General features: G+C 36.2%; 1 protein-coding gene across 7 annotated transcripts in view; it reads left to right on the top strand.

The window, feature by feature from the left end:
* The window catches only part of SLC36A4 (solute carrier family 36 member 4), a 275,950-nt gene that overhangs the window by 219,514 nt on the left and 37,340 nt on the right, over positions 1–19,096 (top strand). For all 7 annotated transcript variants that reach the window (XM_054662606.2, XM_024347383.3, XM_063784409.1 and 4 more), the window contains 3 exons: positions 12,067–12,294; positions 14,219–14,317; positions 17,356–17,525. In XM_054662606.2, coding sequence (XP_054518581.1) covers positions 12,067–12,294; positions 14,219–14,317; positions 17,356–17,525 — 497 coding nt within the window. The remainder of the gene's footprint in view (positions 1–12,066; positions 12,295–14,218; positions 14,318–17,355; positions 17,526–19,096) is intronic.

Raw genomic sequence — 19,096 nt, 5'->3', positions numbered from 1 at the left:
ATTTTATTTGCAAAAATAGGTGGTCTGCAGACCATAGTTTTTTAACCCCTGATTTAGACTATCCCTGTATGCTATATTTGAGCCATTCACTTAGATTTTTAGTATTGGAAGAAGTCATTGAGTCAAACTCTCTTTTATAAAAGAGTTCATAGCTAGTTAGGAATTAGGGCTTGGATTTCTGGTCAGTTTTCTTTCCAGTGTACCATGTCTCAGCATCTAGAAAAGTTTTGTTTATATCTGGAACCTTAAATGTCTGGAAACTTAAATGTCACCTGTTCTGTGAAACCTTTCTTAACTGTTCCTTCCAAGTCTTCCTTTTCTTTATCTCTAGCCAGAATTTATTGGTTTTTCTCCTGGCTTCTGTATAACTTTTTAAAATAGCCTTGATCATGCTGTACTGAAGTTAATTTACAAGTTATTTTTCACCACTAGACAGCAAGCCTTATGAAGGAAGGGACTCCCATATCTCTTGTGTTCATCACTGTAAACTAGCATCTAAGAGTGTCTGGCTTATCAGTACCCAGTATGGTTATTGGCTCTGAAGGAAAATGAACTCACTGGACTGGGAGAGATTATACCTTTTTCATGTCTTTATTTCTCAGACCTAGTACTGTACCTGGTTGATAGCACAAGTGTCAGTAAAACTTTCTGGACTGAAAGGGTTTAATCCTTTTGTTTGATTTCCGTATTGATGGTCTCTGCCACTTTCCTTTCCCCCATCCTGTGCAAACACCCATTTTTCCCATTTTCTCTGTGAACTCTTCTCTTTCAGCCCCTACATGATTGTTTTAGCTTGGTTTCTCACTTCACAGCCATTTTCCTATGTCTATAAAAGGAATGGTAACCTTAGGGTGTTGAAGGTAAACATATCATCAACAAACAGGGACAGTTTGACTTCCTCTTTACCAATTTGGATGCCCTTTATTTCTTTCTCTTGTCTGATTGCTCTGGCTAGGACTTCCAGTACTATGTTGAAGAGGAGTGGTGAGAGTGGGCATCCTTGTCTTGCTCCAGTTCTCAGAGGGAATGCTTTAAACTTTTCCCCATTCAGTATTATGTTGGCTGTGGGTTTGTCATAGATGGCTTTTATTACATTACAGTATGTCCCATGACTGATAAAATAATTCAGCAAAGTTTCTGGATACAAGATTAATGTACACAAATGAGTAGCTCTTATACACCAACAGTGACCAAGTGGAGAATCAAATCAAGAACTTAACCCCTTTTCCTTTTACAAAAGCTGCAAAAAAAAAATTAAACTACTTGCCGGTTCCAAGATGACCAATAGGAACAGCGCCAGTCTACAGCTCCAAGCTTGAGCGACACAGAAGACGGGTGATTTTTGCATTTCCAACTGAGGTACTGGGTTCATCTCACTGGGGCTTGTTGGACAGTGGGTGCAGCCCATGGAGTGTGAGCCAAAGCAGGGCAGGGCATCATCTCACCAGGGAAGCACAAGGGGTTGGGGAATTCCCTTTCCTAGCCAAGGGAAGCCATGACAGATGGTACCTGGAAAATTGGGACACTCCCACCCTAATAATGCGCTTTTCCAACAGTCTTAGCAAATGGCACACCAGGAGATTATATCCTGCGCTGGCTCAGAGGGTCCCACGCCAACAAAGCCTCGCTCACTGCTAGCACAGTGAGCTAGCAGTGCTCACTAGCACAGCAGTCTGAGATCGAACTGCAAGGCGGCAGCGAGGCTGGTGGAGGGGCGTCCGCCATTGCTGAGGCTTGAGTAGGTAAACAAAGTGGCCGGGAAGCTCGAACTGGGTGGAGCCCACCGCAGCTCAAGGAGGCCTGTCTGCCTCTGTAGACTCCACCTCTGGGGGCAGGGCATAGCTAAACAAAAGGCAGCAGAAACTTCTGCAGACTTAAACATCCCTCTCTGACAGCTTTGAAGAGAATAGTGGTTCTCCGAGTGCAGAGTTTGAGATCTGAGAACGGACAGACTGCCTCCTCATGTGGGTCCCTGACCCCCGAGTAGCCTAACTGGGAGACGCCTCCCAGTAGGGGCCAACTGATATCTCATACAGCCGGGTCCCCCTCTGAGACAAAGCTTCCAGAGGAAGGCTCAGGCAGGAACATTTGCCGTTCTGCAATATTAGCTCTTCTGCAGCCTTTGCTGGTGATACCCAGGCAAACAGCATCTGGAGTGGACCTCCAGCAAACTCCAACAGACCTGCAGCTGAGGGTCCTGACTGTCAGAAGAAAAACTAACGAACAGAAAGGACATCCACACCAAAACCCCATCTGTACATTACCATCCTCAAAGACCAAAGGAACGCAGCTCCTCGCCAGCAACGGAACAAAGCTGGACAGAGAATGACTTTGACGAGTTGAGAGAAGAAGGCTTCAGACGATCGGTAGTAACAAACTTCTTCAAGCTAAAGGAGGATGTTCGAACCCTTCGCAGAGAAGCTAAAAACCTTGAAAAAAGATTACACAAATGGCTAACTGGAATAAATAGTGAAGAGAAGACCTTAAATGACCTGATGGAGCTGAAAACCATGGCACGGGAACTACGTGACACATGCACAAGCTTCAGTAGCTGATTCAATCAAGTGGAAGAAAGGGTATCAGTGATTGAAGATCAAATGAATGAAATGAAGTGAAAAGTTTAGAGAAAAAAGAGTAAAAAGAAACGAACAAAGCCTCCAAGAAATATGGGACTATGTGAAAAGACCAAATCTACGTCTGATTGGTGTACCTGAAAGTATTGGGGAGAATGGAACCAACTTGGAAAACACTCCTCAGGATATTATCCAGGAGAACTTCCCCAACCTACCAAGACAGGCCAACATTCAAATTCAGGAAATACAGAGAATGCCACAAAGATAACACCTCGAGAAGAGCAACTCCAAGACACATAAATTGTCAGATTCACCAAAGTTGAAATGAAGGAAAACATATTAAGGGCAGCCAGAGAGAAAGGTCAGGTTACCTGCAAAGGGAAGCCCATCAGACTTAACAGCGGATCTCTCGGCAGAAACTCTACAAGCAGGAAGAGAGTGGGGTCCAATATTCAACATTCTGAAAGAAAAGAATTTTCAACCCAGAATTTCATATCCAGCCAAACTAAGCTTCATAAGTGAAGGAGAAATAAAATCCTTTACAGACAAGCAAATGCTGAGAGATTGTGTCACCACCAGGCCACCAGAGAAATGCAAATCAAAACCACAATGAGTTCAGAAGGAATAGTAGTAGCTCCTCTTTGTACCTCTGAGACGTATCTCAAAATGGTAAGAGCTATTTATGACAAACCCACAGCCAATATCATACTGAATGGGCAAAAACTGGAAGCATTCCCTTTGAAAACTGGCACAAGATGGGGATGCCCTCTCTCACCACTCCTATTCAACATAGTGTTGGAAGTTCTGGCCAGGGCAATCAGGCAGGAGAAAGAAATAAAGGGTATTCAGTTAGGAAAAGAAGTCAAATTGTCCCTGTTTGCAGATGATATGATTGTATGTTTAGAAAACCCCATTGTCTCAGCCCAAAATCTCCGTAAGCTGATAAGCAACTTCAGCAAAGTCTCAGGATACAAAATCAATGTGCAAAAATCACAAGCATTCTTATACACCAATAACAGACAAACAGAGAGCCAAATCATGAGTGAACTCCATTCACAATTGCTTCAAAGAGAATAAAATACCTAGGAATCCAACTTACAAGGGATGTGAAGGACCTCTTCAAGGAGAACTACAAACCACTGCTCAACAAAATAAAAGAGGACACAAACAAATGGATGAACATTCCATGCTCATGGATAGGAAGAATCAATATCATGAAAATGGCCATACTGCCCAAGGTAATTTATAGATTCAATGCCATCCCCATCAAGCTACCAATGACTTCCTCCACAGAATTGGAAAAAACTACTTTAAAGTTCATATGGAATCAAAAAAGAGCCCGTATTGCCAAGACAATCCTAAGCCAAAAGAATGAAGCTGGAGGCATCACACTACCTGATTTGAAATTATACTACAAGTCTACAGTAACCAAAACAGCATGGTACTGGTACCAAAACAGAGATATAGACCAATGGAACAGAACAGAGCCCTCAGAAATAATACGACACATCTACAACCATCTGATCTTTAACAAACCTGACAAAAACAAGCAATGGGGAAAGGATTCCCTATTTAATAAATGGTGCTGGGAAAACTGGCTAGCCATATGTAGAAAGCTGAAACTGGATCCCTTCCTTACACCTTATACAAAAATTAATTCAAGATGGATTAAAGACTTAAATGTTAGACCTAAAACCATAAAAACCCTAGAAGAAAACCTAGGCAATACTATTCAGGACATAGGCATTGGCAAGGACTTCATGTCTAAAACACCAAAAGCAATGGCAACAAAAGCCAAAATTGACAAATGGGATCTAATGAAACTAAAGAGCTTCTGCACAGCAAAAGAAACTACCATCAGAGTGAACAGGCAACCTACAGAATGGGAGAAAGTTTTTATAATCTACCCTTCTGACAAAGGGCTAATATCCATAATCTACAAAGAACTTAAACAAATTTGCAAGAAAAAAATAAAACAACCCCATCAGAAAGTAGGCGAAGGATATGAACAGACATTTCTCAAAAGAAGACATTTATGCAGCCAACAGACACATGAAAAAATGTTCATCATCACTGGCCATCAGAGAAATGCAAATCAAAACCACAATGAGATACCATCTCACACCAGTTAGAATAGTGATCATTAAAGTCAGGAAACAACAGATGCAGAGAGGATGTGGAGAAATAGGAACACTTTTACACTGTTGGTGGGACTGTAAGCTAGTTCAACCATTGTGGAAGACAGTTTGGTGATTCCTCAAGGATCTAGAACTAGAAATACTATTTGACCCAGCCATCCCATTACTGGGTATGCACCCAAAGGATTATAAATCATGCTGCTATAAAGACACATGCACACATATGTTTATTGCAGCACTATTCACAATAGCAAAGACTTGGAACCCACCCTAATGTCCATCAATGATAGACTGGATTAAGAAAATGTGGCACTTATACACCATGGAATACTATGCAGCCATAAAAAAGGATGAGTTAATGTCCTTTGTAGGGACATGGATGAAGCTGGAAACCATGATTCTGAGCAAACTATCGCAAGGACAGAAAACCAAACACCACATGTTCTCACTCATAGGTGGGAATTGAACAGTGAGAACACTTGGACACAGGGTGGGGAACATCACACACTGGGGCCTGTTTCATCGGGTGGGAGGAGAGGGGAGGGATAGCATTAGGAGATATACTTAATGTAAATGACGAGTTAATGGGTGCAGCACACCAACATGGCACATGTATACATATGTAACAAACCTGCACATTGTGCACATGTACCCTAGAACTTAAAGTATAATCAAAAAGCCAAAAAACAAAGCAAAACAAAAAACCTGCAAACACACAGGATAGCACCTGACACAGTTATCACTCTCCAGGTATTTGTTGTTCCAACCTCTCCCCCTCAGTCTGAGCTAACCTATGAGGAACAATAAAATAATGTACAATAAAAATTGTAATTTAAGCAAAAAAAAAAAAATTAAACTACTTAGGAATATACCTAACCAAAGAGTCAAAAGACCTCTACAAGGAAAACTACAAAACACTGCTGAAATAAATCATAGAAAACAAAAACAAATGGAAGCACATCCCATATATATGGATGGGTAGAATCATTATTGTGAAAATGACCATACTGCCAAAAGCAGTCTACAAATTCAGCGAAATCCCCATCAAAATACCACCATCATTCTTCACAGAGTTAGAAAAAACAATTCTAAAATTCATATGGAACTAATAAAGAGCCCGCATAGCCAAAGCAAGACTAAGCAAAAATAACAAATCTGGAGGCGTCACACTACCTGATTTCAAACTATACTATAAAGCCATAGTCACCAAAAGAGTGTGGTTCTGGTATAAAAATAGGCATATAGACCAATGGAACAGAATAGAGAACCCCAAAATAAAGCCAAATACTTACAGCCAACTGATCTTTGGCAAACAAAAACAAAAAGTGGGGAAAGGACACCCTTATCAACAAATGGTGCTGGGCTAATTGGCTAGCCACATGTAGGAGAATGAAACTGGATCCTCATCTGTCGCCTTGTACAAAAATCAACTCAAGATAGATTAAGGACTTAAGACCTGAAACTATAAAAATTCTAGAAGATAACATTGGAAAAACCCTTCTAAACATTGGCTTAGGCAAGGATTTCATGACCAAAAACCCAAAAGCAAATGCAATAAAAACAAAGATAAATAGGTGGGACCTAATTAAATGAAAGAGCTTTTGCACAGCAAAAGGAACAGTCAGTAAACAGACAACCCACAGAGTGGGAGAGAATCTTCACAATCTATACATCTGACAAAGGACTAATATCCAGAATCTACAACGAATGCAAACAAATCAGGAAGAAAAAAACAAACAACCCTATCAAAAACTGGGCTAAGGACATGAATAGACAGTTCTCAAAAGAAGATATACAAATGGCCAACAAACATGAAAAAATGTTCAATGTCACTAATGATCAGGGAAATGCAAATCAAAACCACAATGTGATACCACCTTACTCCTGCAAGAATGGCCATAATCAAAAAATCAAAGAACAGTAGATGTTTGTGTGGATGCAGTGATCAGCAAACACTTCTACACTGTTGGTGGGAATGTAAACTAGTATGGTCGCTATGGAAAACAGTGTGGAGATTCCTTAAAGAACTAAAAGTAGAACTACCATTTGATCCAGCATTCCCACTACTGGGTATCTACCCAGAGGAAAAGAAGTCATTATTCGAAAAAGATAGTTGCACACGCATGTTTATAGCAGCACAATTCACAATTGCAAAATTGTGGAAGCAGCTCAAATGCCCATCAATCAACAAGTGGATAAATAAACTGTGATATATATATTATATATATATAAACTGTGATATATAGATGATATATATGATATCATCAATCATATAGATGATATATATATCATCAATCATAGGTGATATATATGATATCAATCATATATTGATGATATATATGATATCATCAATCATTGATATATATGATATCATCAATCATGTTGATGATATATATGATATCATCAATCATATATTGATCTGTATGGTATCATCAATCATATATTGATGATATGTATGGTATCATCAATCATATATGATTGATATATATGATATATATGATTGATATGTATGATATATATGATTGATATATATGATATATGTGATATATATGTATGATATATATGATATGTATGATATATGATATATATGATATATATCATATATGATATATATATATGATAGAGTACTACTCAGCCATAAAAAGGAATGAATTAACAATGACCTGGATGAGATTGGAGACTGTTATTCTAAGTGAAGTAACTCAGGAATGGAAAACCAAACATTGTATGTTCTCACTGATATATGGGAGCTAAGCTATGAGGACACAAAGGCATAAGAATGATACAGTGGGCCGGGCGCGGTGGCTCACGCCTGTAATCCCAGCACTGTGGGAGGCCGAGGCGGGTGGATCACGAGGTCAGGAGATCGAGACCATCCTGGCTAACACGGTGAAACCCCGTCTCTACTAAAAATACAAAAAATTAGCCGGGCGTGGTAGCGGGCGCCTGTAGTCCCAGCTACTCGGGAGGCTGAGGCAGGAGAATGGCGTGAACCCGGGAGGCGGAGCTTGCAGTGAGCCGAGATCGCGCCACTGCACTCCAGCCTGGGCGACAGAGTGAGACTCCGTCTCAAAAAAAAAAAAAAAAGAATGATACAGTGGACTTTGGGGACTTGGGGGGAAGAGTGGGAGGGGACAAGGGATAAAAGACAACAAATATGGTGCAGTGTATACTGCTTCATTGATGGGTGCACCAGGATCTCACAAATCACCACTAAAGAACTTACTCATGTAACTACCACCTGTACCCCAATAATTTATGGAAAAATAAAATAATAAAATGTTTTTAAAAAAGGGAGTGGTGTCAAGAGATTAGTGTTGTAACTGCTGACAGTTTTAGCCAGCCTGTAGTTTTTCTTTCTACCCTCATTTTATTATTTTTTTTCAAAATATCCTACTTTTAAACTATTTCTTCTAACTTTTACTAGATATTTGCAAATAATTAAGTTCTTATACACATTTTCTGGCAGAAAAATCTGTAAACCATCAGACACAGGTGTTCCCTCATATGTGTTGTGACTACAGGATAGAGTGAAAGGTCTTAGCGAGAGCAAGTAGCCATGGGAGATGTAGAGGACATAGAAAAGAGTAACAGTAATTAGAGTTAATTAGAGTCCTGTTTATATTCTTTTGTTTATCAAAATAAAGCATCAGTCCTTCCATTAGCATTACTTGTTATAGATGATGTCCTTTTGATTTTACAAATATTTAATTCCACAAATTGCATATTCCTAGGACTCCTAACTCCATTAAGAGGCTTTTTATTAACAAGAACTGATAAGACATACCATCTTACCAGTTATTTATATATAATATGATGGAAATTATGCCTTTCTAGGGTCGTGTAACATGGTAGTACTGTATCTATTTGAATACCTATCTTCTCAAGGAGTTACAAGCTCTATTTGAATTTAAGAATAATGTTAATAATGCCTTATAATTTTATATTTAGAAACCATGATATACATTATTTAATGTTTATAACTACTCTGTAAAGTAAGTACTATGCTCATTTTATGGATGAGAAAGCAGTCTCACAAAACATGAGTAGTGTGCCCTAAGTCATATGGAATTAGGTTGAAACCTAGATCTCTGTCACTTCCAATATGTTAATTGTTAATCACCCCATGGGACATTGTCTTGTCAGATTTTAGTTGTGAGTGTGTTTGTATGACATAAAGAGTAGATAAGGTCGATAAAATAAATGCTTATAAGCTTAGAATTGGTGACTTTCTCCTATGAAATATTATCAGATGCTTCTGAGGTTGAATGGAAAAGTTTAACTTTGCACATGTCCTAAGAAGATCAGGTAGAAAAAGTGATTCTCTGGAGGTAAGGAGAATGCCTGCTGTAGATAGAAAGGTAAAAGTCCTTTTGAATCATAAAGAGTAACATGGAAAAAAAAAAAGGCAGTCAGGCTTGAGAAAGTAGTTGAGATGGTCACTGAAGCAGCATGCAATCAGAGATTTTCACTCTACAGAGGTGTTCTTTTACATTTGATAGCATTATACAATAGTAGACACACTAGTTGATTAAACCTTACCAATTGCTATTTACTGTTATAGTTAAAAACCATAGGATTGTTACCCTCCCCTTAGTCTACATGAAATTGAAATGTATCTTATTAACTCCCAAAATTAAGGGTTTAGTTGCCACACAAATGTAGAAACCTGCTATGTAACTGCCACATGACTATTCTTGGTCCCATTAAGTCTTTATGTACAATCAGTAGGGGATAAAGAATCCTAGTGCTTCTGATAAGTCTAGTCCATAGTGGTTACAGTTGTTCCTCTCTGTTCTTACTCTAAGATACTCTAGAAAATCTCATGCAGATAAAATAGTGGTATGTAGGCATGGAGAATGGGAAGGAATACAGTATTACAAATAAAAAATGTAGCAACATCAAAGATCATTGATTGTAGAATCAGAAGATAGGAGTTCAAATCTCTGCTTTCTCAGTTTTAACTCACACATTGGGCAAATCCCCTTATCCCTGGTCTAGCATCAGTTTCCTTATTTGTAAAATGGGAATAGTAACAAAATATCCCCTTGTTTCTCATAAACTTATTGTGAGGCTCAGCTGACAAAAGGTTTATGAAAGCCTTTGTAAAATGTAAAAGATACAAATGTAGGGTACTATAACTTTAATTCTGCATTTGGCTTTACTGACGAACATAATCTGCCGTTGGAATTTTAATTGTTAAATTACAGAATCATTGAAAAGTTAATAAGTGGTGGATTTTAGTAAATTTGAGCTCAAATGGAAACAACTGAATTTAGTAATTTTATTTTATAATGTTTATTTCAGTGTTTTACATTTTGGTAAACATGTGAAATCGTAGGAAGTCCTATTAGATAGCCAATCTCTGTCTCTAGAGGGCACCAAAGGACTCAAATGTTTACCTGAATCTTGCTCTAGGTATGTATCTACATTTTTATTTTATTTTATTTTTTAATCCTCAGGATTTTTATAACCACTTTTCTGCCAAAAATGCTAAAATACTATATTTGTGATAGAATTAATTTTAAATTCCCAAGCACCTAATAATAATTAAAACAGCCCTTTAAAATATTGGTTATATTACTGCTTTTCTCTTGCCAGTTATCCTTGTTAGAGCTTTACTTTGATCATTATCTAATCTAATTATTGGAGATACTGCTTTCATAAGAAGTATTTGGCTCTAAGTAATTTAGTTACTAGAATGTTAAATCAACAATCAAATATGTTTGTAAAAACCAAGGAATGTAAATCCCCAATTTTGTTTTTATTTCAAATTATAGAAAATAAAATGTAAGGTTTTGATGGTCAGTTACAAGATAGTCATGAGCTGTGCATTTCTTAAATGGTGCAAACTTGAGAGTCTGTTAGTCCAGTATGAGTTATAAATTGCCTGTATAGGGCAAAAATCTAATAGATATATTCTCTGCAGTCTAAGATGATGTGTACATTTATACTGACACTAAACATTGCTTATGGTAGATTATACATGTAAGATTAAAGTAGAAGAAACACTTAAATTGTTATTTCAGAAATGTGTTTTAATTTTCTGATTTGTTGGCCTCTTAATTACTACATTTAGAGAGAGATATGTAAAAGTGGAGGCCAGGTAGCCGCTTGGGCAGGGCCCTCCTTTCTGGGTTGCAGTATTTTGGTCAGGCTAATTCTAGAGTCACAGGCTTAGGTTTGAATCCTAGAACCACCACTTACTGGCTTGATATTACACAAGGTTTAAAAAAAATATTTCTCTAAGCCTCAGGTTCCTCAACTATAAATTGGGATTAATATTACCATCTACTTTAGAGAGTCATTTTGAGGATTAAGTGAGATGTTGTATATAAAGCATGTAGTTCAGTACCTGATACAAAGAAATTACTCAAAAAACACTAGCTATTATTATTACAAGGTCTTAAGAATTTTTAGAGTGTGTGTATCCAGAGACTCGACAATATTGATGTGTTTGAAGGAGGGTACACTGTTTTGGGGCAAATAAGTTTTCACTGGTATTCTAGTTATAGTATTATCTGCATCTGCTATAAATTTTTACGACTGTTTCTAAAGTCCTCTATAATTTCATTTCTATTTTAGTAAGTAGTGTTATGTGATTAATTGGATCAGAGATAGTTTTTAATATATGGAGACTGTAAATCATATTTGTAAATCATATTTGTTTTGAAATCTGAAAATTGGGTTATAGGAATGGCTGAATAAGTTTTAATATAAGGTTGATTATCTTGTGAAGGTTTTTGCTCTAGCAAAAATTTATGTACTGTCTACCATATGGCCATGCATGAATGTAGTGGATTTTTAATAAATATTTATTGATAGTGATGATAATTTATAAATAATTGCTTTATAAGAGTTTTAAGGTTAGGCTATAATTTTAAAATTTTGCTCTGACTATATTTCTAAGAGATAATTGGAGCTTGTTTCCTATCTGAAGAAAATAAGCTAGAGGAGAATACTCAGTGGCCATCCTAGGCAAGCATGGTTCCAAATTTGATGATCTCAAAAAGAGATACTTGAGCCTTTGGAGATATCATGAGCATGATAGTCACAAAGCTTCAGAATACATTAGCAAATCTATCATTATAATTTTCTAATGAACTTTATATTTACAGTATGATAAAAGAAATTACCTTTCAAGATTATCTTACGTCAGTTATCCTTATATTTGATACATATGTTTCTAGGAAACCAGAGTATCTTGAAAAAATGTAAATGTAAATATTTTAAAATATATCATAGGAATTTATTGTAGAGTGTATATGTTGTGATTTTCTTTGTACATGTGTTTTATGATTGTAAGTTGATTGAAGTTTTCCCCCCTTCTTTATACTCCTGGTAATCCTGTATAGGTTCATGAAGGATTCCTGGAGAGTAAAGTGTTTATTTCAAATAGTACCAATTCATCAAACCCTTGTGAGAGAAGAAGTGTTGACCTAAGGATATATATGCTTTGCTTTCTTCCATTTATAATTCTTTTGGTCTTCATTCGTGAACTAAAGAATCTATTTGTACTTTCATTCCTTGCCAACGTTTCCATGGCTGTCAGTCTTGTGATAATTTACCAGTATGTTGTCAGGGTAAGTATGAAAAGTTTTTAACTAAGTTCTTATCTTTCTTATGTAAGTAAAATTTTGTTTACTGTGGAGGTAAAAGTAATGATATGCAAAGACCCCTACTTCATATGTGGCACTCAGTGTGCAATCAGTAAATGTTGGTTTCTTTTAGGGGGATGCTGCTGAGTTAGAAAAGTATATGACATAGAGATTAAACAGGCTTTGTGGTCAGATCTTGAATCTTGGTAAATAACGCCTCTGGGCTTTGTGACAGTGCTTCAGAAGATAGTAATGCCTACCCTATTAGAGTTATGAGACTTAGGATTGTGTTCTTAGTACAGTGCCAAACATGAAACCAGGTACTCATTAATATATATATATGCAATTCCATAATTTCCTTTGACTTCTGAACTTTTATTTGCTGCCACTGCTTCAGTCCACTGCCACTACACTAGTCTGTAATCCCTTTACCTGAAGTATATGCAATAACATCAACTGATTTCATTGTCCATAGTCTGGGGATTCTTAACCCAGTTTCCATAAAATAATCTATTGATGGGATTCAGGGATTCTTCAAATCCCTTAAAATAGTTTGCAAGATTTAGTATTTCTGTATGTATGTATGTGTTTTGCTGTTGAGCAGTTGTATAGCTTTCATCTTGCAAAGGTGTCAAAGACACAAAAAAGGTTGAGAATCCCTGTTCTAGTCACTCCTGATCTAATTAATCTTATATATTATTTCCAAGGTAGTTGTAAAATCTTCATTAGCAATTTATTAAACATTCTTATTATGGATCTGTGTTTCATTTCCCTCCTCTTTGATTTTCAAAAGTTGTAGTTTCTCTTATAGCACTGAGTGGGAGGAAACAGACAGGAAGTTCATATAGGCTTTCCGGAGTTCATGACCCCTTAGCTAAACATGTAAGAGTCAGTTAAGCAGAAAAGGAGGTTTCCAAAATAGAAGGAACAGCATGAGCTGCTGTTTGGAGAAGTGAAATAGCATCCTGCTTGCCTTAAATAATAGTTTAGCATTGAATGAGCCAAACATTGTAATACCCTTTCATTCTAAACCCAGTATATGGTTTTAGACATGTATCACCAGTATATCACACAGTTCTATCTATGCTTCAGATATTCTAGACCTCTCTATTCCCCAAATTATCCTAGAGCTTTCACACTTCAGTTGCTTTGTTCATTCTTTTTACTTGGCCTTGAATTCTGCTTCCAATCAGGCAAAGCAGAGAATGTAAGATGGTGAGAAGAGTAGGGACCAGACTTGGGGTATCTGGAAGAAGTGGCCATTTAGAGCCAATGTGTACTTTGTCCGGATGGTGAGATTTGGAATAAGCCTGTGAGTCAGGACCAAGCAATCAAAGCCAGAGTCAGGTCATATATATTCAAATAATAAGGGTAATGACAACCATCAAATCAAATAGTAAGCACTGAAGCAAGAAGGAAACCTGTTTTGGGCAGCAGCAGAGCTATAAGGTAGAAAGCCAGTGTCAGGAACCAGGTATCTTAGAGAACTGAAAGAGCAATAAAAATAGAGTGGAGAATGAATTTCTGCTGGGCACCAGCAGCAGTGGTTGATAACTTGACTATATGGCTCTCAGCTTAGGCCTTGACTGTGCTTATGTATTTCCTGTTGTGGCAGGAGCCATACCTAGTGTTCACAGCCTGGGACTTGCAGGTGGAAGCAGGTAATCAGGAGCATTTTGCTCAGATGGAATGTATGGGCATGAGGGAAACAATTGCTTTTGGCAGTGAAATCCTAACAGCTTGGCTACATTTAACAGAGGATGCTTTAAGTGTTTGTTGAAACAATTATTCAATTTTATAACACATTTGCTGTTGTGAAGCTCAAAATTATATGATTTTTCTTTCATTTTTAAATTATTTAGAATAAGTAAAGATGTAACTGGTCTTCTTTTTTTCTTCCTTTCTTTAGAACATGCCAGATCCCCACAACCTTCCAATAGTGGCTGGTTGGAAGAAATACCCACTCTTTTTTGGTACTGCTGTATTTGCTTTTGAAGGCATAGGAGTGGTAAGAATTTAGTCTTTATTATTATTTTTTAAAATCTTAATTCAGCACAATGATTTATATAGCCTACCTGTATTTAAAATTGCATATTTTTCTTTTTTATTTCAATTTTCTTTACATGATTTCCAATTTGGTGTGATAGATTAGAATTATAGTTTAGTCCTTCCATTAACAAAGAACTTAATGTTAGACATACCACTTAGGCTCTCTACTTCTCTTTTTATTTATCTATAAAATGAAGAAATTAGCCAGATCATTTTTAACATTTTATTATGGAAAATTTCAAACCTATACAAAATTTAGAGAGTAGTATAATGAACTCCTATGTAAATGTCACCTGGCTTCAAAAATTATTAACTCAAGGCCAGTTTAAAAAAAATCTATATCCCACATACTCAGGCACATCTGAAGCATATTTTATAGATGAGATAATCTGAAGGTAATCAGAATAGTTGCAGAATCACTGCTATATAAAAAGTTGGATGTAAATTCTCCCTATAGTTTTATTGAATATAATGTTTGTTTTGAGAAACAATGTTATAAAGCTAATACCAAGAGAGACTCCAAAGATTCTGAGGATTCTAAGATATTAAATATTGCCATTCAGGTAGCTCCCAGTTTATTTAATGCCTAACATTTGTAGACTTGGGGAAAATAGAATCTTGCTGTCTGCTGTGCTCCATAGTTTATGTTTCATAGTCTGATGATCTGGTATGGGAGCAAAACCATTTGTAAACATCTATTTATATTAACCCCAGACAAAATAGATCTAAAATAAAATTTTATAACATTTTACTTGGGTTTCTGCTCTCTGTGAATTCTCCTTTAGATAATTCTCCCAAATTCTTACAAATTTTCACAGCTACAATTATTGCTGTTGCAAACGTAACTACAGATTTTCATGTTTATCTTTAACTCATGAGCACTAGTTAACTGTTGACATTTCCTCAGGATCTCAAATTCAACAATTCCAAAGTCTGACACGTATTTTCTCATCTAAAACCAGCTTTACTTTCTCATTTTCCTTTTTCTTTCTGTTTTATCTTCAGTTGCTTAAGCTTGAAACACTGGAGTGATTCCTTTTACTTTGTCCTTGGTTCTCTATTTCAATCAATAATTAAGGCATGTTGACTTTTCTTTTATATTTCTCAAATTCATTCCATAAAGGAGACTATACATAAAACACCTATAATGCTGCGTGACACAGAAGGCCTCAGGAAATGTTCATTTCTTTCTCTTTCTCCCTTGCTGCACTGCCACCATTCTTGGCCACTGCCTGTATTTCTGCTCTGGATTATCTCCATAGCATCCAAACTGTTCTCTGCCCTCTTGCTGCTATTAACAGTTCATGTTTCCATATGGAACTGACTGACTTACATGAAAAGTGGAAAAAATACTAGATTTATCATCTCATAGAGTTATTGTGAGGATTGCATAAAATGCTGCATGCAAAGCTTTTAGAATCATACCTGGCATATCATAAACACTCCAGTAAATACTTGCTATTCTTGTTACTTAGGTCTTTGACTGTATGGCCTTATTTTATGGTTACAATCTCTGAAGATTTGCCTTAAAAACTTGGTTTTTCAGTCAGCCTTTTCTTATTTTCTTTAAAGGTTCTTTTTCAATAAAATAAAAATTATTAGTTTTACTGAATTTGACAGACAGTAGATACAGGTGGGTAGATGTAAAACCAGTTACACGTATGTGAGTATACATGGGTTAGTATACATGCATATACTTCCTAGTTCTGTCTCCTGACAGAGGCTGCAAGTAGTGATACCCCAGTATCAACAAGCACACACCCAGATCTTGATTTCCAAATACCAGATCTTCATTTCTAATTACCATTCTACAAGAGAATCAAAGTTCTTTGGAGAAATGGCTGATTTTAGGGCTGAAGCAAGGAAATGCAAGATGAGGCTAAAGCATCTTGTAGTGTCAGAAGGTAAGAATATGTTCAAGAAACAAAAGATTGGAGGCAAGTCAAAGGGACACAGAAGCCAACCTGATGGAATTTACAATGGCCAAAAGTGGAATAATATGAGTAACAAAACAAATAACAGAATTTTGGATTGTAATTCAATATTTAAAAAAAAATACATAAGGTCATGCTAATATACATACATACATGCATACATGAGAATCCTAGAAACCCTCCTCCCTCCAGGCGATATAACTAATCCCCCTCCTACTCCCCAGAGAAGGGGCTGGATTTAGGGACTTGGCTTTCAATAAACAGAGTATGATGAGAGGGAAGAAAAGTAACTGTACAATAGAGAAACCTGGCAAACACTACCTTAACCAAATGATGAAAATTAACTTCACCAGTGATAAACCATGTTAATAACGTGTGATGAGACAGGCACTTCACCTCTATGTTATCCTTCTCTAAAACCTACAATACCAGTCCAGTCATGAGAAAAACCTCAGAAAAACCTAAATGGAGGGGTTTTATGTAAAATACCAAACCAGTACTCCTTAAAACTGGCAAGATAATGAACAATAAGCAAAGATTGAGAAACGATCAGACAGGAGGCATGGTGACAAAATGCACTGTGGGTATGCTGGATGGAGCTCTGGGACAGAAAAAGGATATTAATGGAAAAACTAATGAAATCCAAATGAAATTTGCAGTTTAGTTAATAGTGATTTACCAATATTGGTTTTTAGTTGTCGCAAATGTACTATCGTAATATAAAAAGTTAATGGTAGGAGAAACTGGGTGAGGGGTATATGGGAGATCTCTGTGTTATCTTTGTAACTTTTCTGTAAATCTAAAATTATCCCAAAATAAAAAGGTTATTAAAAAAAAAAACTAACAGGTTTTCCTGCCAAGAGATGAGTTTAAATCTTTTTAAGAAGTTTAAAATAGGTAGTATAAATATATAGCAATGGAAGTGTACTTCAACAATTATATGTATTTTAAAGGAAAAAAATTTGCATATAGGCTATAAATAACCAATTTGTATATATAAGAGACACTGTTATTTTTAAATACTTGTATTCCCTTTAAAAAAAGTATTGTATTCTTTTCTTAGGTCCTTCCACTGGAAAACCAAATGAAAGAATCAAAGCGTTTCCCTCAAGCGTTGAATATTGGCATGGGGATTGTTACAACTTTGTATGTAACATTAGCTACTTTAGGATATATGTGTTTCCGTGATGAAATCAAAGGCAGCATAACTTTAAATCTTCCCCAAGATGTATGGTAGGTGTATATGAATTTGTCAATATTAGTTTATATATTTTATAATGTACCACTGTTTGATGATAAAGTCGTGTTCTTGGATTTATGGTTTGAACATTTAAAATTTTTACTGTGATTTCCTGGAATCCCATCACTTTGGGAGGCAGAGGTGGGCAGATCACCTGAGGTCAGGAGTTCAAGACCAGCCTGGCCAACATAATGAAACCCCATCGGTACTAAAAATACAAAAATTAGCCAGGCGTGGTGGCGGGTGCCTATAATCCCAGCTACTCAGGAGGCTGAGGCAGGAGAATCGCTTGAACCCGGGAGGCGGAGGTTGCAGTGAGCTGAGATCACGCCATTGCAATCCAGCCTGGGTGACAAGAGCGAAACTCCTTCTCAAAACAAAAAAAAAATTACTGTGATTTATTTATTTGTGCAATCTGGAATTTTTTCATAATCTTCGTAGGAGACCAAATATGAACTTAGGGTTCTTGTGGGATTTTTAAAAAAATATTTAAAATTGGAGTTTTTTCCAAATCCAAGTCAAGTATAAGAGTAGAACAGGGATTATTTTAATATGGACACGTTTTAATAAAAAAATTAATACTTGTCCTTATTGCCAAAAAAGCCAAACACTCAAGCTTCCTAATAAAATAATAGATTACATCATTTATGGTCCTTGCTATTTTGGTCAGCTTCATAGTATATATTTTCCAAGTCCTTTCAGAACACAGTTGGGACACATTATAAATAATAAAACAAAATGGTGCATCATCTTAATGTTCTCTTTCATATTGGGACCATATCCTGCTAAATGAAGCATCATATGTATATGATTTTTCCTTTTTCTAGAGGTTTGTCTTTGGAAAATTTTCAAAGATAGTGGCAGTGATTACCATGCAGACTTACTTCCTTATTTACAAGATGGAAGGTAACTCCTTAGTTTTCACATACGCAAAGAATAAATTTGGAATCGCTGATTGAATTATTGTCACACTACTACTTTAGCTACTTGGATTAAAAAAATCTGTAATCTTAAATGTCTTACTATATTAGTGAAAAAGCAACAACAGCAGAAATTATATCTTCTGACTGGCCTCCTGGTGAGAATTTGTCTGTCATTTAATAGTCATTTGAATCCTGGGCATTTATTGGAGTCAAAAATGTTGCTAGGACAAATGTTTGTAGGAAGCCATTTATGACAGAGCAAATGGACCTAGGATAGTTTCCACATTGCACAAGGAGCATACATGTGGTGTGTCTGTATTTTTAAATTACAATTTAACTTTAGCTAACATAAATGTATTTCAAAATGGAAACATGTCTCAAATGTTACAAATATATTTCAAGGTGGAGTTATTATTACAAATAAGATATATGGTTATTTAGCATTTATTTTATTAACTCTATAGTTAATTATATAATTTTATTGCCTTCAAATGTGCTTTTTGGTTTAGTATAAGTTTAAGCTTATACTAAGCTTAAACAGCTTAGTATAAGAGAATCAAGCTAAAAATATGGTAGTAAGTTCATCTTTTCAAATACTATACAATGTTTGGAAAATAGAATGATATTTTTTCCTCATTTAG

The sequence above is a fragment of the Pan troglodytes genome, chromosome 9, assembly GCF_028858775.2.
Source record: "Pan troglodytes isolate AG18354 chromosome 9, NHGRI_mPanTro3-v2.0_pri, whole genome shotgun sequence".
Taxonomy (NCBI): Eukaryota; Metazoa; Chordata; class Mammalia; order Primates; family Hominidae; genus Pan; species Pan troglodytes.
The sequence above is the reverse complement of the archived record's forward strand: the minus strand, read 5'-3'. Positions and strand labels throughout refer to the sequence as shown.